At 35.5% G+C, this 22398-nt stretch overlaps 2 protein-coding genes across 2 annotated transcripts in view; one reads left to right on the plus strand and one right to left on the minus strand.

Annotated features, from left to right (window-relative positions):
• Positions 1 to 9980, plus strand: part of LOC130645018 (AT-rich interactive domain-containing protein 5B-like) — a 30932-nt gene extending 20952 nt beyond the window's left edge. The window contains exons 5-8 of the mRNA XM_057450858.1: positions 6963 to 7068; positions 7527 to 7579; positions 7728 to 7825; positions 7964 to 9980. Of these exons, the coding sequence (XP_057306841.1) occupies positions 6963 to 7068; positions 7527 to 7579; positions 7728 to 7825; positions 7964 to 9467 (1761 nt within the window). The 3' untranslated portion in view covers positions 9468 to 9980. The remainder of the gene's footprint in view (positions 1 to 6962; positions 7069 to 7526; positions 7580 to 7727; positions 7826 to 7963) is intronic.
• Positions 9981 to 14198: 4218 nt separating this feature from the next.
• LOC130645020 (uncharacterized) lies at positions 14199 to 15718 on the minus strand. The gene is made up of 2 exons (XM_057450859.1): positions 15584 to 15718; positions 14199 to 14815 (listed from the first exon to the last, which is right to left on the minus strand). The coding sequence occupies exons 1-2, from the start codon at positions 15632 to 15634 to the stop codon at positions 14267 to 14269; spliced, it is 600 nt and encodes a 199-aa protein (XP_057306842.1). The 5' UTR covers positions 15635 to 15718; the 3' UTR covers positions 14199 to 14266.
• Positions 15719 to 22398: the final 6680 nt, after the last annotated feature.

The following is a 22398-nucleotide window of genomic DNA, read 5'->3' on the forward strand; positions in this document are numbered from 1 at the left end:
GGTCACGGTTTTGTTTTTGGCAGTTACGGTTCGAGTGCGATGAGGATCTACAAACGGTACACCATCGTCGCCGACATTCACTCGCTTTATGTCCAGCAACTCCACAACTGTAACAAATGAGTTGTTTAGATAAATATTCATTTCGTGCTTTCATAATAGCTTCATTTTTATTAGCTTCTGGTTTTGTAGATCGGGTAGTTTCAGTTTCATCAAAATTTCTCAGAGCTTGCTTGAATTTGTGAAATGTGTCTACAGTTTCGGATTGTGTTATAATAGCAACAAAAGCTTTGTACTGATCGGGGAGTCCCTTGAGTACCATTGCAATTAACAAAGCATCACTGACATTCTCACCAGCTGTTTTCAATATGGCTGCAGCTTTTTCTGCCCTCATCATATAATCAGTTACTGATTCATTGTCACTTTTCAACAATGTTGTAAGTTGGTTGTATAGTGTAATTATTCTCGGTTTGCTACTTCCTGAATAAAATTCTCTTTGAACGCCTTTCTTCCATCATCTTTTGGTTCACGAATGACCATTGACAAAGAACGTTCATCTAAAAACTGTATAAGTTCAGCAAATGCAAGTTCATTTTTATCTGGATCAATTTCGATACTACTAGTTCCAACTAAAGTGTCTTTAAGTTCCTGAACTCTCATGTAACCTAAAATCTTTGTTTCCCATATCTCAAATTTTCGTTCATCCCCATCAAAAATCAAGTTCTGCCACTGGTTTCTTGGTGGACTGGGCCCATAACCTGTGAACATTTCAGCCATTTCAGCCACTTGGGGGTAATAAAATAAACAAATACGAAAATGGTTTTTCTTCTATATAAAATCAACAAACACGTGTTTCTTCTTTTACACTTTTAACTCTACCATCTTTAGTCCTAATGCCGTTCTAGTTAAACGGCACCGAGAGTCTAGCAAACAAAAACAAATATGGCGGCAATCTAACAAACAACAGGCTGTTTCCTGTGTTTTTATTTAAACCGTAGCTGCAATAAAGTTTTTTTTGAAAAATGCAGTTTAGTAGGTAGCGACACCTTTTATTACTGTCATGAAAACTTACTCTGCAAAATAAAATTGCTGAGTGATTTTTTTAGCTGGACATGGTAACGACAGGTTATTTCCCGTGTTTTTATTAAGTCGTAGTTGCAATAAAGTTTTTTTTTGGAAAAGGCATTACACCTATACACATGTGCAACACCGTTTACCTGTACTAAGTGCTCAGCCTGTTGTTAGCGACAGATTGTTGCCTGTTTGTTTTATTTAAATGGAAGCTGTAATAAGTATTTTTAAAATGGGTATGATGCCTATATTGATATGTGACACGGTTTACCTGTCCGTAGTAAGTGCTTAGCCAAGTGTTAACAGTGTGTACACCCTGTGTTTTTATGTAAACCGAAGTTACAACACAATTTTTTTAAAAAGGGGGTTACGCGTAAACGCATTGACCATAATGTTGGGCGCCTATTTTTTTAAAAATGTATTACACCGGAAACACCATAATGTTCTGCACCTCACTCGATTTATGACATACTATACTAAAGCGCTCCACGTAAATGTGTGGCACAGTTTACACTTCTTATTAATCGTTCTTCGAGGCGTTCAATGCCTGGTAACACGGTTACTTGTGGCTTAACTCGGCATTTTGACTCCAAGTCCCCCGGCTAGTCTAAATATTATTACCACGGAATCGCATTTTAAATCTCTTTTGTTAATTCTAAACCAATGAACGTAGTCATAACCTTTTTGTTTCTTTCGCCTACTTCTATTTCTTTTTTGTTTTTAAACTTGTAGGATCCAACTTTATGGTCAAATCTTAGATATCTTAAACTTCATAAGGATTTTAGTCATGTTGCAGGTATAATAAACATTCCGAAATATCGCTACACCACAAGCAATAATATTTAATAAATTGATATGCCAAAACGTCTTGGTTTCTTTCTTATGGATGTTAAGTGTAGTGCGGTATTGTTAAAGTATTAATTTTTACGGATTACTTTTTTACGAGCATCTAGTTGTAAAGTCTGATCGGCTTGCGTTTTTTTTAAACTTATGACCCATGCTTTGCCCGCTAACTTGTTGGTTTGTTCTAGCCTGTATCTCACATACTACATGAAACATTTTGCAAGTTTAAGATCATACTATGGGATAATACCGTGTTCCGTTTTCTGACATTTGCCTAGTGAATTTTTTTGTTTCACTCGGCCTCTCTCGGATTCACGGTACTTCCTGTTTTGTTCTAGTTTTCTTTTTCTGCGAATATTAAGCATAATGTTACCAGTTATCTGTTCAGTTGTGAGTATTTTGAAATATTGAGTTTCAAGACACATTGCTTCGCCAGGGGTGACGTATATTTCGCGTATGTAGTTTTCAACATGTTGCAATGAATCAAATTTTTAGACGACTGACGTACCCTGTTCAGTTATTTGTCTAGTTATTTTTGTCAGTTATTTGTCTGTCTTATTTACTAGTTTGGCTATGAGGATCAAATAAATAAATTTGCGGGTGGTCCCAAACTATAGCAAAACTAACGCCTCTAATAATGCCCAGCATTCCTTGCCCTTTATCGGATTCAGATGAATTATGAAAAGTGCGTAATGAAGTGCTATCGTCTGTAATAATATGAGAAACATTTTCTATACTTTGTATTTCTATGACCTCATTTTCAAGAACCAAACTATTTGAGAGCTCACTTGCGCTTAAATACTGGTTTGTGTATCCTAGGTTTGTGTACCACTTTGTTCCTTCGTAAAGGATATGATCAAGATCACCTGGATTGCAAAAAGAAACTTTTTTAAGAGCCGACCAAACGATCGCAAACAGGGAATTACACATACATTGTGTACCAGTAAAAGTTCCAAGCCTAACATCCCCTTGATGAAAAGATCCCTGTACCGACTTTAAAATAGTGCAAGGCCCCGGATTAGTTTCAACATCACCAGAAAGTAAAAGTACCATACGGCGACAACTTTTATATGCGGGGCTCATATTAGCGGTGGTAACGTGTGATCGAGAAAAAAACATCTTAAAAGCTAGAGAAACCTCTGTCATTTTGTAATTTCACCAATAAATTCACTACTAAATTCACCGATAAGTTCACTATCAAGTCCACCAATAATTCCACTATTAATTCACTATTAAGTTCACTGATAAGTAAATTCAAGGTTCAGTAAGTTCAATTAATTCTGGATATCTGAATGTTCTGAATAACTAGCTTTTATACTCTGTCGAGTTTCTTCTCTTTTATACTCTGCCGAGTCACGGTTGTCGAACCTAAAAAAAGAAAAGAAATTCATTGTAATTTTTTGTTTCAATAGCAAAAATTAACAAACTTATTTCTGCTAAGATACCAATACCTCACAAAATCAAGTTAAAAAGTATGTGACGCTAATTTTAATTGAAACATGCACTTAAAGCAGCTTCCCTCCCACTCCTAAATAAATTATAACCTGAAAATCATGTATAAAATACTAGCTGTTAACATGTTGTAATCCACAAGTTTGCTAGATTAGCTGGTTGTATACACGTTTCTTTTCCTATTTTTGACCTGCTTCAATTTTACTAGCAAAATGCTTCTAGGCTGAAACTTTCTTACTTTTTATTCTTCTCTTTTCTTTGTTTTAAAACACTATTTCCGTTGAGAAAAAAAGACTATTTTTAGAATAAATTTTTCAGGATGTAACTTCAGTAAAAATGTAAAGAAATGCACAGCCTCAGTATGACAGGATTTAATTCCTGGAGACCTTCATATTTACATTTTTATACAGTTATTTAATCACATAATTTCAAAACAGCATAGATCATGCAATATCGTTTATGTGTGGAAAAATCCATGGGATCACCTGTCCTTTATATATTACTTTTCATTTCGCTTGTGGTTTTACACAAGTCCCTTTTAGTCGACAAACAGACAAAATACGGCTAGTATCAATATAAAGACTAATCGTTTAACCCTGAAAAAATTCATGGGGTTGCCCGTCCTTTATATATTACATTTCATTTTGTGCGTGATTTTACACAAGATGCTTTTGGCAGACAAACGCACAAAATATGGCTATTATTAATAGAGAGTATAGACTCCTATACATACAAAAGGGTGTCCAGCGAACAGACAAAATATGGCTATTATTAATATATACTAATCGTTTACCAATGGAAAAATTCACAGGGTTGCTCATAATGTATCGCATTACATTTCGTGTGGTTTTACACAAGACGCTTTTGGCAGACAAACAGACAAAATACGAACTCACAAAGAAACAAAATATGGCTAACTAATAGTTTCCCATGGAGAAATCCATAGGGTCACCCTACTTTTATATATCGCACTTCATTGTATAAAAACCATACATTTACGTTAGGTATATACGTTAAGGGGCTTTGAAAATTTTTTGGGCCCTGTTAGCAGTATATTGCATTTAGGATTCGGACGACCTCCCTCCCCCTCTTTAGCGGATTTCCGTCCGTGAAATACACGACGATATCCCACAAACAGGACCCAAAAAATTTTTCAGCAGCCCCCTGGAATGTTTAAGGCTCAAAATCTTAAATTTTTTCCCTTGGCACTAACTATGGCAGCACCTCACAGAAACTCTAAACTAAGTTCACCCAATCTCCCATTATACAGGATTCCAGTGTTGGAAGGTATGTAATTAGCAAACGTGGTACATATATAGCTAGCTAGCTATACTTTATTTTTTCCCAGTCAGCATACATCATGATGGCATGGCATAACTTTGTAAATATTTCAAGATCTAGCCTAGATACTTAAAATACTATTCCCTGTTAATTTAGAAAAATACTGTAGCTACAGGGAAGTTTTTAAAATATTATTTACCCATAACTCAGTTCAACACCACCAAAATTTAAAATTTCTTCAATGTTAGCTAGCTAGCTAGCTATTTGGAATGTTCTAGGTGATACCTAGCTCAACTTTTCGGTATGTTCGGTTGGTTCTGGAATGTTTAACAGACAAGAATTCAATATTAATAGATATAGGTAATAGATATAGGTAATAGATATAGGTAATAGATATAGGTAATAGATATATAGATATAGGTAATAGATATATAGATATATAGATATATAGATATAACAATAACACTACTTTAACGTCAATATCCTATATTAAATTAATAAAGCTATTACAGTGCACTTAAAACTTTTAGGCCAAATAACTTGGAAACGAGGTGGTGACGTGAATGATTTTTCACTGCGTGGGTAACTAGGGTCCCCGAATCCGTTTCGGAATGGACGGGTTGATGACGTCACAAAAAACCTTCAAACCCTAATATCTCTGCAACCGTTTGTCAAAATTATACGATCCAATACATTTTCTTGATCAGCGTTTCAAGATCTATACGATGAAGGCAACAGGTATACAGATTTTCAACAACAAAAAAACTGGTACTTTTCACGTGCCATTGCTGACGTCAGCAAAATTTCTAAACCCTTATATCTCATTAACCGCTCATCAAAAGCACATGATCATATACATTTTCTTGATCAGCAGTTTAAGCTCTACACAATAGACGCGATGAATAAACTGAATTTCGTCAATCTGTTTTTGTATATGCACTGCTGACATCAGCAAAAAGTCTAAAATAACCAATTTTTTCATTGTCCTCCTGCCTAAGTGGATTTTTCCACGGGCTTTATCGACTAGTCTATATAATAAGACGCCAGTTCCGTGTGTCTGTGACAGGCAAAGTGAATGTGTTGTTTTTTCTAAAGAAACAGCCGCGGTAACATGTCACTTTTGCTAAACTTTTATTTTTATTCCGTGTTTTGTGTGCTTTTTCAAATTGATTTAAAATTTTTGTTTTAAAAAAGTCACGGTTAATTTATTTTATCGTTCTCATAAAAACCTTTGTGTAATAATGTAATCTTTATTACACAAAAGTCACGGGTAATTGATTTTAATTATTCCTTCAAGCACGTGTCTATTGTCTACTGTTATATGAAAAGCATGTTCGTTTTATTTATTCCCGCTGAATGGAATTAGCAACAAAAAGTTTTGACCAAAAAAAACAATAAATTTTATGGTTAATTTCGCTCACCATTTCGCTCTTTTTTATTTGGTATCTATAGTGGATTTTTCCATGGGACTAAATACTAGTTTAAATAAAGCCATTACAGGGCACTTGGAAACGAGGTGGTGACGTCAGTCATTTTCACCGCGTGGATAACTAGGGACCACCTAAGACCAATTTGGGTATGTTTATTAAGCCTCGGTTCCCAAACCGTTTCGGAATAAACGGGTTGATGACGTCACCATCTTTTAAACCATATTATTTTCGTAACCGTTTGTCAAAAGTACATGATCCTATACATTTTCTTCATCAGCGTTTCAAGATCTATACGATAAAGGCAATAGGTATACGAATTTCTAAAGAAAATTTTTTTGTATTTGGGGGCACTTTGCTGATGTCAGCAGAATTTTCAAACCTCTCTATCTCCTTAATCGTTCGTCAAAAGTGCATAATCCTATACATTTTGTTCATCAGCGTTTCGTCGGTAAACAAATTTCCGAAAGAAATTTTTGTGTATTGACGGGTCCTTGCTGACGTCAGCAAAATGTTCATATATACATTATTTTGATCTGAGTTTCAAGCTCTTCACAATAGATATTACACGGGTTAACAAAATTGTAAAAATTTTTTTTATATATTTGAACTTGACAGTGCTGATGTCATCAAAATTTAAATGACGGTTCTTTGTCATTTTTCCTCTGACTAAGTGGATTTTTCCACGGGCTTTATCGACTAGTATTATCTAAAAGCAGGATAATTTTTGGATGATAAGTTTATTAATAGGAACATTCTTTTTTGCCGAGCAAGTTTAGTAAGGTTAACTAGTTAAAGCAGTAGTAAATGGTATATTCATGGTCTTGACAAAATATTAATAGATATGCATATATATGCTACAGTAGTATAGTGGAAGCCGTTAATTTTTAGAACTCTCATTCTACAGATGCTCAAGAATTTAATGCAGAACTAAATGAATTTATGACAAAACGAGCCACTCCAATTTTAAAAATACCTAGTGTTGGTTATGCAAAAGGTTTGTTGTTTTTCTTTACTATGATAAATTGAATTATGTTTGAGTAGATTCTTCTACGTCGCAACCTGCAATCTACCACAACGTCAGTAAGTAAATGTGCAGGTACACTTGTTTCGCAATCACTAATCTTGTGATGGCTGTTATGTAAGAAAACAATTTTGTGGAAAAGAGGATATATAAAAAAGATTCTTGCTATGCACAAAATAAAGTTGTAGGTATAAATTATTTTACGCGATACATATGTATATATATATATATATATATATATATAAGTCGCATTAAATTAGTGACACGATGTTATATTGCAGGATGATTTTTCATAATCATAATTGGTGGTGGTCATTTCTAAGTAATATTTCTCAGAAACTCACATCGCGGGAATGATAAAAACACACCTTGTTTAACGTCGTATTATTAGAAATAAATCTTCTATTAATTACCAAGAATTCTTTTTTTAGTCGATTTGTACAGACTATACACATTGGTGGCTTCGCATGGTGGATATGGCCAAGTATGTTAGTTTTCTTTGTAATTTTTACTGAAATAATGATCTAGGTTAGTTCATGAAGGTAGAAATATTTCTACCTCCATGGTTAGGTCGAAGTAAACAACAACTGATTTTTCGTTAGACAATAGAAATATATTTTTTATGTTTTAAGGTGACCTTGAGAAAACAGTGGAGGGCAGTGTATGATTGCCTGGGACATTGCAGCTCTATAACCAACGCAGCGACGTGCACGAGAAAGGCTTACGAGAAGTATGTTACCAAAGGTTTTTGTCATAATATTGTGAAGCTGCTGCTTGAATTTGTTTCATGCATTACTTTCGGCAACATAACTTTTCGTTTTTTCTCAGCATCATAACATGTTACAATATCAAGTTTTTTTGTGTTTAGACTACTCTTGCCGTTTGAGAGACATTTGAGAAATAGAAAACAAACTGAACGGAAACAGAGGACGAAAAGCATCAATGAAGTGGCAAGAAAGTTGACCGAGAAGGAAGAGGTGAATATGATTTCAAAAAACGTTCAAGCAGGTAACGATGGCTCCAAGCTGATACCGCCCCTGCAGGAGGGAGATGCGTTTAGGCTAATGATCCAAAAAAGGAGGGGACGCCCTTCAAAAGAATTTAGGGAGAAGATCGAAAGACTGAAAAGCATGAAGCAAAAAGTGGAAGTGGAAATCTACCCTCCTTTAAGCAAACATTCAAAGTTGCCGGCATGGTTAAATTCCTTGAACGTCGACATTGTTAATCCTCGACGTAAACGGGGATTGTCGTCGTCTCCTGAGAACGAACAAAGTGTCCCAACTAAGAAAACTCTACATGATGTTTCTGTCAGATCAGATTATCCATCCGAAAAGGGTGACAATGTAGTGTTAAATGGAACTACGCCTCCAGAAGGAAACGTGCAGTCCTCGGGGAGATTTGTTAAAGAAGAGTCTCAAATAGAGACAATTTCTTCGGTAGATTATAACGAAGTACACGTAACGCCACGTGTAACTGATTCTTATAACATGGTATCACCTCACGACGATTCACGTGTGGTAAGAAATTCTAGTATACCGCTTGAGCCTACTGTGGTTAGTGAGTCTACTTTAGCTCATGAAACCGTACAACATAACTTATGTGAGTTTGAGATCAAATCTGTGCGCAGTTTGGCTCCTGGTCACGTGCAGCCGCAGTCGGCAAATGTGTCGCATTATATTAACTTTCATGACAATTCTCCAACGCACACCATAACTGTCCCACATTCTGTGTTGTCGTATCGCGATTTTCCGTCTTTGAAACAAAGTCCGACGAAGCACTTGCATTATCAAAACAGTTACACCTTTCAGGACGCAAAGTTTTCTGCGCAAAGGTTTAGACACAGTGAAGTCCCAGTGCAATCATTGAGGTCGTTCATCGGAGGTGAAAATTATGAGAGATGCAAGACTTCTACCAGTGACGCGAAAAGTTTTGGTCATCGTCGTCAGCAGTACGCATCATCTAGAAGTCAAAATCGACGTTATCGTCAACGTGACGAAACAGGTCGTTATCCAAATAATCGATACATTGATCAAAAGCAAATTTGCAGTGAACCTAGGCGTGTTTATCAAGGGTACAGTGAACCTCCTAGTGAATATGGATACTCGGTGGTGTATGCGACTCAACCTGCATACCAGAAAGAACAGCGTACTCGTGGAATTGAGCATGGTGACATTTCTTGTCACATGGAACACAAAGAACACGGTGCCAACCGTCACTCCATAATGTCTGTCAACGGAAAAAATGAAAGACATGCATATAACCCGGCTCGAACTACTGACGATTTTAGTTTAACGTCGCGCGCGCAGCGGGTAAATCGAGGAGAGACCTCGGAACACTTTCGCGTTATAAAGCCAGAGACATTATTTTCATAGACAAAAAATGTGCAGTCTTCTACTGTGATTAATCTATGAAGATGTACTTCTATCCTGTTCTAAGCATAGATAGAAACTTTTATAGTGGATAAGCTTTATATGTTCTAGAACATACTGCACTCTGTTTTTTTACATGTATTTAAAAATCTTTTATTATAAGTAGTTTCACAAGTAATAATTTTTAGCTGGTTTTTATTTAATTTTATCAGTTAGCCATGTTTTTTAATAACCTTTGTCTCTCGTTATCTAGATGATATATCTTTCGACTTCAGTTTAGGAGAATTTTTTCTGTGATTTTTTAGCACATACAAGCACATGTACGTTTTCATGCATATATATAAGAAGTAGTAATTGTTTACGATTGTTAAGTTACATTTAAAACCTTGTTTATATTTAAATTTTATTTATATGTGCATAATTTTTGTTTGTGAATTTTTTTGGTTAAAATGTCAAATTATAAAATTTTTATGTATATAGTTTTGTATTGATATCTAATGTAATCCATTTATCTAATTGACGTGTCTTCTTTCATTATGTTTATTTTCAAATTCTTGGAGCTTAGTAGATCTCTTGTTCCGTAAGCTTTTTTCCCATCTGCTAACCCTTTGTGGGGGTTTCAGAAAAGAAAAAAATTGTAAAATACATACAGTGAAACAGTGAACTTAAATTTTAATTTATGGAATTGTTTCGACAATCGGATTATTTTGCGAAGCCAACAAAACAACAAAATTTATCCTCTTTGGAGGTCAAAAAAACTGAAAGGGCTAAAGGTGGCAATTATATTAAATTTACGTTGTAGAGCTTAAAAAGTTGTCTTTTACGGAGGAGTTTCTAGTTTCCGTCGTGTCTGTCTGTCTGTGTGTCCGTGAAAGCCGTGTCCCGTAACGGAAACACGAAATTTTTAAAATGCGCATCAATACCAAATGCGATATATTTTTGTCCACTTTGTTGCAACAGGTTAATTTGAAGGACGGGTGACCCCGTGGACTTTTCCACGGGCTAACGACTAGTCTCTATTATAATAGCCGTATTCCGTCTGTCTGTCTCTGCGCGGAACCCCCGCTGAGTTAGAAAATTATGTCACGGAAACACGAATATCAAATGCGATATATTTTTATCCACTTTGTTGCCACGGGTAAATATAATGGACGGGCTAACCCGTGGATTTTTCCACGGGCAATGACTAGTCTCTATATTCTATTCTCTATAATGCGCAAGATGGCACCTCAAGTAGCGAGACATACGAAATGCGGTATATATAAAGGACGGGCACCCCGTGGATTTTTCCACGGGTTAACGACTAGTCTCTATTATAATAGCCGTATTCCGTCTGTCTGTCTCTGCGCGGAACCCCCGCTGAGTTAGAAAATTATGTCACGGAAACACGAATATCAAATGCGATATATTTTTATCCACTTTGTTTCGACGGGTTAATTTAAAGGACGGGCGAACCCCTTGGATTTTTTCATGGGCAATGACTAGTCTCTATATTCTATTCTCTATAATAATACCCGTCGTCTGTCTGTCTCTGCGCAAGATGGCACCTCAAGTAGCGAGACATACGAAATGCGGTATATATAAAGGACGGGCACCCCGTGGATTTTTCCACGGGTTAACGACTAGTCTCTTTAATAATAGCCGTATTCCGTCTGTCTGTCTCTACGCGGACCTCCCCTCTGAGTTAAAAAGTCATGCTACGGAAACACGAATATCAAATGCGACATATTTTTATCCACTTTGTTTCGACGGGTTAATTTAAAGGACGGGCGAACCCCTTGGATTTTTTCATGGGCTAAGTATCTTTAATTTCGCCCTTCCGAAGAGGCGCACATTTAGTGGACCGCGGGTATATAGTGTTTGTATTGTGTATGGCAGAAAACCATTTTTGGAAAGTCGTCCACGTATTACTTCCTGAATATTAAGGAGATAACATATTCAACATGCGTTAGACCTATGTACTTTCCCAAGCCTTGTGGAGATAATGATTTCCCATTCTCCATCATATGCCCCGCTCTCAGCACACAATAGCCTGGCACACTGTAGTGAGGCGCATCAATGTCTATTATACAGTGTAGCAGGCCCATCCTTTTCCTGTAGTAGACTGTAGTAACTTTTCGTGGCAAGGTGTAGTAGTACGTTATTATCTGTAGCAGGCCGTATTAGAACGTATTTGTCCGTAGTAGCCTGCAGTACAGCGTATTTCTCTGTAGTAGAGTGTATGTTTTTATAGAAGTGAATGTGTTATTCCCTCTCGTTTTCCATATCGTGTGTTGAAAAATCCATTTAGTTGTTGAATTGTAATTCGGTTGCAACACAATTTCTAGTTCTCTAGCATATTTTTAAAAAACCAATTGTTCTGTTACAAGCGAACATAGTGTTGCAGCAGGCTCTTTGGTTCATTGATTATTTAAAACTAACTGAATAATGAGATCGTCAGTTGATTTCTACCGTCATTGGAGTTTTCGGCCCTGTGCGGGCGTGGATTAATCAATAACTCCTCGAGATAGTGGGCTATACCTTGGTTTAAGTATTCTCATCAGTTAGTAAAAAACAATTTATTTCTGCGCAAATTGAGTTTCCCCTTGATTTTTGCACGTCTCATTACTGTTTCACGGAAGAACTGTAAGTCTTAAATTACGAAGTCTTAAAGAGACTTTCAATTCTTTAACTTTTATCTTAGCCACCAAATGGAAATCCATTCTCAAAAATAAATATTGCTGGCCCGTCAAAAGACTGATCGATTGGGATGGCCCATCTATTGACGGGCACGGCCCAACTTTGGACAAATATCTGCAAATTTGTCTTAAGTTGGTCCAGGCCCAACTATTGCCAAAGGAATCTTTCGCTTTTAACAACCGTGTCATGGATGGGACACTTAACCGTACATAAAGAACTCTTGCAATTTGAGAAAATGTGTCATGGGATGGGACAGGCCTAACTATTGAGAAACAATTCCTATGCTTTTAAAAGACTTTGTCATAAGATGGGACAGGCCCTTCTATTGACAAAGGACTTGTGCTTTCAAAAATTGTACGAAAAAAAAGACACTTTTTAGAAGCAGGTATAACATGTGCCAGTCTGAAGACTCCCAGAATAAAGTAAAACCTTGTAACATGGGCAACACGCTGTCACGAATTTTAAAACACAGTCTAGATCAGATTGGAAGAGGGTCATTAATATACCCCGTCCAACCCATGCTAGCATGGAAAACGGACGTTAAGCCGAGAATGATGATGATGATGATGATGATGATGACAGGCCTAGCGCAACTGTGGACAATGCAGTGCCTATAGGAGAGGACTAAAGAGAACAAAAAATGTATGGAGGAAAATAAATCATGAATTCTCTAAATATATTATATTACATATATAGCTAAAGTAATGAGCAATACAAATACCATTTCATAAATTCTTTTTTCTTAAAAATTGAACAAACACAGACATAAATTGACAAAGAAACTTGACAAATGGGGATAAGCAGCTTAAACAATAGCTTAGCTATTGTTTAAGCTAACCTGTATATATAACATGGCATAACACCGCGAGCTGAATGTTATATCTTGATATCTGAGTTATAATTATTTAGCTAGTCATTATGCACACAACAATCCAGGAAAAATATCTCCAATCATGCAACAAGAAAACCTTAACATTGGAATCGCATTGTTGACTTTGTTAAATCTTTCGAGCCTTGTTCCATATCCAGTTGAAATTAATTAAGAAGCCTCGACTTTTTGCTCCTTTATCTCTTTTAATAACTCAACATACAGTTCCTTATACTTGGTTCCACGCCGCATTTTAAGTTTTACGACTCTTTTCAGACGCTTCTCTCAGGATCGTATTAATAAGTGGCTGTGAAATGCAATACTTTTCTGCAAACTGTTATTGTACAACACCAGGTTCGATCTCTTGGATGACTGCTGCCTTGAACGTGGATGTATATTTTCAGGTTTCTATTGTTGTTGATTTTGTTCAGTAGAATGATTGTAACTGGTTTTGGAAAGCACAATGCATCCACAGTAGCTTCTACATCGACTACTACCATACCGACAACTGAAGTGATAACGGATTTTGTTTTTTTTGTCTGTCGTCAATTTAGAACAAATAGATGGCAATGGTTTATCGTTTCCTGTATCGGGATGCAGACATTTCAAATGAACCGAGTAACCCTGGTTATTTTTAAATGTTTTAAGGCTGAAATACACGGTCAGTTTAAAATGATCATTTTAAAATGACTGGTGTTTTTCGTCATTTTAAAATGATGGAACACCTGAATACACGAGTCATTTTAAAATGATAGAATTTGTAAATAAAAGTTCTTTACACTATGGACTCTGAAGAGGAATGTGCTGCAGCAGTTGTTATAATTGCTATTCTTTCAAAAAGAAAAAAACGCAGAAGAAATAGATCTACCTGGGTGAAGCCATGGCTCGGTAGAAGAACAGAACTTGGGGTATATATTACTCTTTTGCGAGAATTGCGTGTGGAAGAAGTGTTCGAATATAAAAAAGTTTTTAAGAATGGCACCTGAAAATTTTGATGAACTTTTAAATTTAGTAGGTGTTGATATACAAAAAGAAACTACAAACATGCGCGAGCCAATTCCAGCAAAAATTAAGTTAGCAGCAACACTTCGTTTCTTATCAACAGGTGCTAACTATGTATACATAAAAGTATCTCGAATTATCCCAGAAGTATGCGATGCTATCTACATGAACTTAAAAGACAGATATATAAAGGTAATATTTATTTAACAAAATATTTAAAATATAATGTATTGATTTCGTTATGACTGGAGTTTTAATTACTGCCAGCGTTTGGTGATGCAAAAGACTGAGTATAACTGTGTATATCTTGCTCATTATGGGGTGGTATCTGTAACACTACAGGTGAGTGTGGGGATGTCATCATGCTGGAATAATACGATCCTTGCAAGTTCTGTGGAGTTGACTGTCTTTGTACTACGGGAGAAGTAGTTGTACTCAGTTGAAATGGCAAAGGTAGTAGCCCGAACTGTGCTTGGAAGATTAATTCCTGTATTTTTACTTTAGCATATTTCTTTACCCGTTTATCAGGAATTTCTTGAAGACTCAACCCAATGTTTTGTCCAAAAAGAACATCAACGTGATTGACTTTGTCCTTTTTGGATGACAATACGGCCATAGCTTCATTAAGTATTACATTTTCTTTCGCTTTGCTATTATCAACCTTCCGTTTTTTATTCAACGGCTGTTTGGTTGACCGGGGAACATTATTGTCTAGTTCTACCCCTTTGGTTTTGTCTTCTCTGTAGTCAGCAAAGAATCCTTCACAATCGTCTTCCTCGTTAGAGTTGTATTCACCGTTTTCCTAAAAATATTTTTATTTTAGACACCATCAACAGAAGAGGAATGGAAAACAATTGCTAAAGAGTATGAAGAGCGTTGGAACTTCCCGAAGGTAGATGCCAATTACAAATTCATTTATGTTCACGTTGGTTGTAACGGAAGAATAAGCAACGGAGGTGTATACCGAAATAGTTTACTTTCAAAAGCCTTGGAAGGTAATCTATTGGGAATGCCACCACCAGCAACGTTAAGTGATGATTAGAATGAATTCCCGTATGTTATGGTAGCTGATGATGCATTTCCACTAAAGCTTAACATTATGAAACCTTACCCATTCAGAGGCATGACCAAAGAACAAAGAATTTTTAATTATAGATTAAGCAGAGCAAGGCGGATTGTAGAGAATGCATTTGGTATATTGGCTAATCGTTTTAGAATCTTTTTATCGCCTATATATACTTCTTTCACCAGAAAACGTCCAGAAGATTACTTTAGCAAGTTGTGTGTTGCATAATTTTTTACGGGAAAAAACTCCGTCAGGTTACACCCCTCCTGGAAGTCTTGATGTTGAGGATATTGAAAATGGAAGAGTGAATAATGGAGAGTGGAGGTCTGAATCAAGTGAAGCTTTGCGTTCAATAAGAGTTACTGGAACCAATAACTATAAACCTGACGCTAAAGCTGTACGAGATCAATTCTGTGACTACTTTAATACAGTTGGAACAGTCCCATGGCAAGACAATTTCATTTAGATAAGTATATTATAAAAAGCAAATAAAAATACACTTGCCAGAGAGGATGTTGTTTTTCTTGGAATGATTGTGTCCCGTAAAAATGCCATAGATTGAAAATGAGGCCACTTTGACTCGTAAATTTCATCTCTACCCACTCCACTTTTTGGTATTGATTTTTGGAGTTCTTTTGAATAATAACTTCACATCACCCTCTAAATAATAGAATATGTATGTTTTATTATTGTTAGCTTTATAAATACCCATATATATACATGCAAATCAGAGTCAATAAAAATTGCAACAATTTACTACTAAAAATACTAATAAAAGTTACATAAAGTTGCTAATAAAAGTTACATGTTTCTATAAATAATACAGTATAATTCTTAAGTTTTTAATAACAAAATAACATTCATTATGGTACTCAATCCACAAATATATAATGATATAAATAAGGTTATTTTGATATGCTTTTGTATCAAGAATGTAAAAGTACAAACCTTCCATGGTGCAATTTCCCATCAAAATTCTAGTACTTTTAGCCTTTGCATCTTTGTTTTTATAAACTGTCAAAGTTACGTTCCACAGACTTTCTTCTTCTCTCCATGCACTTATAAAATTCTCAGTTAATTCCGTTTTCTGCGCTTTAGTTCCCATCTTGAAAATTATTCTTGTAATATATTAAATTTGTACTCGAAAAAAATTGAAAATGTTTACTATCTTCTATCAGGGGCGGATTTAGACTTCGGCCACTTCGGCACTCGCCTAAGGAGAAATTTTGCCAATGAGAAAATCATGTGTATCTAAATATAGAAATTGATTTAAAGCAACGCATAATTTTTATTATAAGCGTTTAATAAGATTCCTTTGCGCCCAGGATCCGAGGTAATATTCTTATCTCCACTCAGGAGTGTTTGCCGAGGCTCGACTCTCCTTCGATGTGCTTTGCCGAAGTACTATGGTTCTTACGGTAGTCGAACTACATTTTGCCGCATTTCGCTGACTTTGTTTCTCTCGATTCCTTTGTTTTCTGCCGTAAAAACAGTCGACTTCGGCGGCTGCCGAGGTGTGGACTTTTGGACTCTCTTAAACAAAAGAAACACAAAAGAACTAGAAATTAAAAAAAAGGTTGCGAAGCATTTCGCAAGTTGCAAGCAAAATTAAACTATCCAATACTTTGTCCCTAGCGCTTCTTGTTTCTTTGGCGCTAACATCTTCCGAAATACATCAAAATTGAATATCATCCAGAAGAACCCTGGGGACGAGGTAGGAAAATGAACGCTCTGCGGAACAATTTGTTGCTCAAAAACAGTTTTTTTTGCGAATAGACTGCGCGAGTATTTGATGTGCGTGGGATATTCTTTTCAAAATGTGCGAGAAAATTAGATTACGCGAAACTAACAAAAACGAATAACGCGTGTTAAAATTTTGTACCGCCTTTTCCCACAGAATGGTAAAAGTAAAGAGCGCAATACAAAATTACACTTTTAGCAGTATTCCGAAAAGATATGTGATACATCGAGTTGTACAACCCGCAGAAGTTGGTCCTAACGTAACGATTTCGTAAATGACCTCACAACAAAACAGTATTTTTTTCACGTAAAAATACCGGCAGTAGAAGCCACAGAATCTGCTGGAACGAATTTCGAAAACTCACGGGAAACAATTAAAACAAAAACAAACAAATCAAAACAGTTTTTTAACTTTATCAAGATTTATTAAATAGCTTCAAATTTGGGCAGAAAAACAATAACGGATTCGCCTTCTTTTCACCACACGCATTAGAAGATTACATCACTCACTCCCATTGTACACAATCTAAAAGAAAAAGAAAACATTTTCATATAGTGAAGCTTCCAGTGCCTTTAAGGGATGGCCAAGTCAATGGAATTGAAAGCACTGTTTTTCATCTTATAAATAATTAAGGCTAATTCGGAAAAGTATAAAAGAAAAAAACTAAACAATTTGGCAACTTTACTAATTTTATACGCAAAGTTCCAACCATACCAACAGTTTCCAAATCTCACAAAATCATTTTAGAAGTGTTTATTTTTTCAGAATTTAATTGATGCAAGGCCAAGGGAAATTAAATAAGTTTATTGTCCTAGACCCATTTAAAAACATATGCTTCTCATCATCATGTTTTTTTTCAACCAACATTAATGTAATCACCCAGAGGAAATTATAATGTCTCTTGTGTGTGTTTTAGAAGCTGAGTACACAAATACACAAATATTACAAGTGCTGAACTTTGGCAATCATATTTTGCAATCAGACCCTTTTAAAAACTATGCTGAACCGTGTCAATTATTAAATTCAGCACTAATAGAAAAGCACCTTGGATAGGATTCTTTGTTGGGCGAATAAAATGACTGACAAATGGTTTATCGTGAATGAAATAGTAATTTTTACACAAATAATTTAAAAAATAATGAACTTTGTTATGTGGGTTGTTCTCAAACACACGTGGGCGGTGGACAAAAAACTGTGATGTAATTTCTCTTGGTCTATTATTCCTGAGAATATTCTAAAATAAGAGGGTGTCAATAAGCTGCAAACAGCCACATATATAAGGGCGAGTTCGGGCAACTTTTCCAATTAAATTAGTGATTGTCTTCCAAAACCGCCCGCACTTTCCCGAACTTGCCTGGAGCATTTTCAAAATTCAATTCCTTGTAACATACCTTGTGGACGATAGTTGGAAAAAGATGCTTTAAGAGAAAGAAGTTAATAAAAATTAAAAGTTATTTATCAAGTAAATTTTATCAAAAACCATCAAAAACAGTTCTTTTAAGAACTTTACTACCACATAGTTTACTTTATGGTCTATGCAGGTTTTTTCGGGTAAATACTTCAATTTTTTTGCAAAACGCTAAACTTGCCCAAAAACGCCTGCACGTTATACGGCGTATGCAGCTTATCAGCACCCTTGTTCTAAAATTACAAGCAGTTTCGAAGATGCCCACGCCGTTTAGAGGACGTGGTGCGGCTTGGGCATCCTTGAAGTTCTGTTTAATGACAGTTTTAATGTTTTAATGTCGTTTTAAACCTTGTTCTCAGGGAGGGTGTACGGAAAACTAATTCCTATTGACAATTACAATGCTGTTGGTTTGATAGCAAAAGTGGATATTTTTTTAATTACTGAAACAGGTTACTTATATAATAAATAAAAAATGATAAAAAACGGTTGGGCAGCTCACTCTAGCGCCCAGAGCTATTTGTTTTGTCTGCGCCCTAGCTACAGGTTTTCCTATATCTGGCTATCAGTTAGGTAGTAATACAGCTTCTCCATATGTATTCTACAAATTACTTTCAATTCTTTTATACAAAACTGAGCTCTAGCTAGCTACCTTTCGTGTGATTAAGCCTTACCTTGATTTGGATAAAACCAATTAAAATTGATAATATTGTATTCTTACATCCTCTTAGAAACAATAAAATAAAACACAGCTCGGCGCGTTTTAATTGTACAAATTACTTCAATTTTTCTTTAGGAATGGGTACCTTCAGGAGCTTTCCAATCCAATTAAAATCTCCAAAAAAAGCGCAGCAACAAAAAAGCTTAAAATACACAAGTAAAGTCGATTAGAAACAGGACTAGCAATAAATTTTTTTAAAAAAAGAAAACCGTTTTAATACTATTATGTTTTATTAAAATACAACTATAATAGTATAAGAAGCAAAATTGCAAAGTAATTAATTAATTATTTATACCATAATTAGCTATAATACAAAGAAATAAGGCATATTTTGGGTCTGTAAAATATACGTGTCTAAAATGCCGACTACCGTTTCTTGTTCACGGCATATTCCTCTTTGTGTGTTCAAGTTCGGCGGACGTATAATCTGGACCAAAAGACGGGGGGGGGGTCAAAATCCGGGGGTGGGGGGGTACGAGCCGTACTTATTGCATTTTTTACTAAACTTATACTTTAACCCCTCGGTCCAAACTTATTTGTTTTATTAGAAAAAAAAATACCCTAGCTTTATATGCAAAAATATCAGTCCTATTTCTTTACGCTGATTTTATATGATTTTTTTTCTATCGAAATTTTGAGAATCTCAATAATTCTCTTGGTATACCTCGCGTGTAGCAAACGTGCTCCACAATTTCGCTTCGCTCGCTTCGCTCGCAAAGCTCAATTGCTTCGCAATTATGACGTTGAGAAAAATCTCGCCGAGGTGTGGACTTTTGGACTCTGGTTAAAACAAAAGAATTTGTGACGTAAAAAGAATCTCGCCGAAGTGTGGACTTTTGGACTCTCTTTAGTCGAAATTTACGGTGAAAGAAAGATTGATATTAGGGGATGGGTGCGTAGGAATAATTTACTCTTCCTATTGTTATTGCCTCGCGGTAGCCAGTCTGTTTAATGGGTTCGGCCAGCTTCGGCCAACTGCAATTCTGAAGTTCTTTCTGATCCAACATGTCTTCTGATGGGAGCTTGCGGGATCGGGTTGTGCTTGCTGTAAAAAGCAATGATATTTGCGAATGTAAAAGTCTTTATAAGATATTGAAAGATAAAATAACAGAGTTTCCTGATTTTGGAACATTAGATCATTGGAGAAAGATTGAGAAAAAGTTGTTAAGCAGAAATTTCAGTGTTGAACATTTTATTCCTGGGTATGCAAAAGAGAAAGCATTCGTCGCTTTGAGGTAACTATCTATTTTTACTTTTGTTGATAATCCCTAAGGAATGTTTAAAAATAAATTAATTGTATTGTGGTGACAAAGCGCTATTAAGCTTTTAAACAATAAACAAAAGGGGGTTCACTACAATAAACAAAAAGTTTCTATTTGGGTCATCGAGACTATTTAATGACAATAATAGAGCCAGCTGTTATTCTTGTTGTAGATTTGCAGTAGAGTGAAGTGAACAAATTATGCTGGTCTTGCAGTAATTCCATCCAACATGATTTCTCTTCTTTACCATCACCATCACCAAAAATCTTGGAAGGATAACTTCAGAAATTTTGTTCAGTTTTACGAAGAAGACATGCCTAATTCTTTAGCTATTGAAGCTGAAATGGACTTGTGGGAAGAATATTGGACTTCGTACAAATTTGATGCACCAGATAATGTTTCCTCTACACTTAAATTAATCGGAGTGTATATTCTGCCGGTACCGGCGGAAATAGTAACACGCGTTAGTCGGACGGTACCGGCTGGTTAAGGAAGAAAATTATTCTGCCGGCAGTAAATTTCCCGCCAAATCGCGTACTTAACATCATTCAGACATAATCGTAATGGCGGATGATGTTGATGGTGCATTTACTGTTGGTGAAAAGTTTGCGAGCTATAAGGATTTATGTAATAAATTAGAACGTTTTAAAGCATCACACTTCGTAGATTTATGGATTAGAGATTCTCGGACAATAAAAGCTTCTCAAGGGAGAGTAAAGAAAACACTAAATCCTGAGTTAAAATATTATGAGCTAAAACTGTCTTGTGTTCATGGTGGTCGTAAATTTCACTCAGAAAGTTCAGGAAAACGCTCCTCGCAGTAAGTAGATATCAATAAGTTATTTATTTCTAGCTTTTTATTGAAAATAATTTCTGCATAGTATTAGTTTAGCAAGCTCTGTTCCTCTGTGTTCACCTAGCCTAGCTAGCTACTGTTCTTTTTTCTTTATTGCAGAACACTGAAGAATAACTCCCCATTTAGTATCAAGATTAGGGCATCTGCAGATGGCCAAACTTTAGAAGTAAAAGATATAGTTGATAAACATAATCATGAACTCAACCAGGTAACTGCTAGCTACACACAGTGGTACAATTTTTATGATAAACATCATTTACCTTTATGACGTTTCGCCACCCTGTTGTGGCGTATTTCAGAGATTAAACATTGCTGTACACTGACAATTACATATAAATGACTACTATATAATAAATACAATAAAATATTGAAACCTAATAATATAATAATAATAATATAATAGTAACAATAATAAAGTGTTCAGTCATATATAACTTAAGACGTAAAAATAATGTACAAAGTCAACTTAAAAATTGTTATGTTCGAAGGTATAGTTTAACGGAAAAATGGCATGGCTCTTGCCTTGCAGTTGCGGGTTCAATTCCTGCTGCCTTCATTTATTATCTGTATATACATAATAAAATTAAAAGTAATCTTTTTAATATAAATTTGATTTTTAATGTTAATGTTATAATGTAATACATTTAAATGGTATATTTTTCATAGAAGTTGTTCAACCACTTGCCAAAACAAAGGCGTCTCACAGACCAAAGCAAGGAAAAGGCTAAGTACCTGCTCTCGATGAATGTCAACAAAAAGTTATTGCAGCAGGAACTCTCGAGAGAATGTGGGAAAGTTGTAACACTCCGAGATATTTCCAACATCGCTGCAGAAAACAAAAGAGAAAAAACTCGTAACGACCTAAACTCAGTTGTAGATATTTTAACAAATAAATACGGTTGGTTTTACTTATTTATCAACTCTGTATTATGGGGCAGTTATTGTCTTCTTTGTTTCTCTTTTGGGTTTTTTTAGCCTTCATGCTTCTATTTTGAAAGAGAATTTCTAAAAATACAGAGGTTTAACTCTTGACTTACCAATTGATACTGTAAACATGATTGCAATAAAATTTTCACTTTGTAAACAATTTGTAAATCTACTGTAGGTTGCACTGTTAGCATTCATGCTGATGAAGAAAAAAATTTGATTGGGATTTTCTTTCAAGATGATTTCATGAAAATTGTAACGGCAGCATATGCTGAAATATTTTTCATTGATGCTACATATAAGTTGACAGAACTAAAAATTCCTGTTTATTTGTTGGTGGTTGAAGATTCCATGGGTGGAACCGAGGTTGCTGCTGTGGGGCTTCTTGTATCTGAAAATTAGGAGTC

The sequence above is a fragment of the Hydractinia symbiolongicarpus genome, chromosome 5, assembly GCF_029227915.1.
Source record: "Hydractinia symbiolongicarpus strain clone_291-10 chromosome 5, HSymV2.1, whole genome shotgun sequence".
NCBI classification, from domain to species: Eukaryota; Metazoa; Cnidaria; class Hydrozoa; order Anthoathecata; family Hydractiniidae; genus Hydractinia; species Hydractinia symbiolongicarpus.

Coding starts and splice junctions, on each gene's coding strand:
- LOC130645020 (XM_057450859.1), bottom strand. CDS start 15,634: ATGGCATTTTTACGGGACACAATCATTCCAAGAAAAACAACATCCTCT. Junction 14,816..15,583: donor GAAAAACAACATCCTCTCTG/GCAAGTGTATTT, acceptor AAATATTTTTAG/GAAAACGGTGAATACAACTC.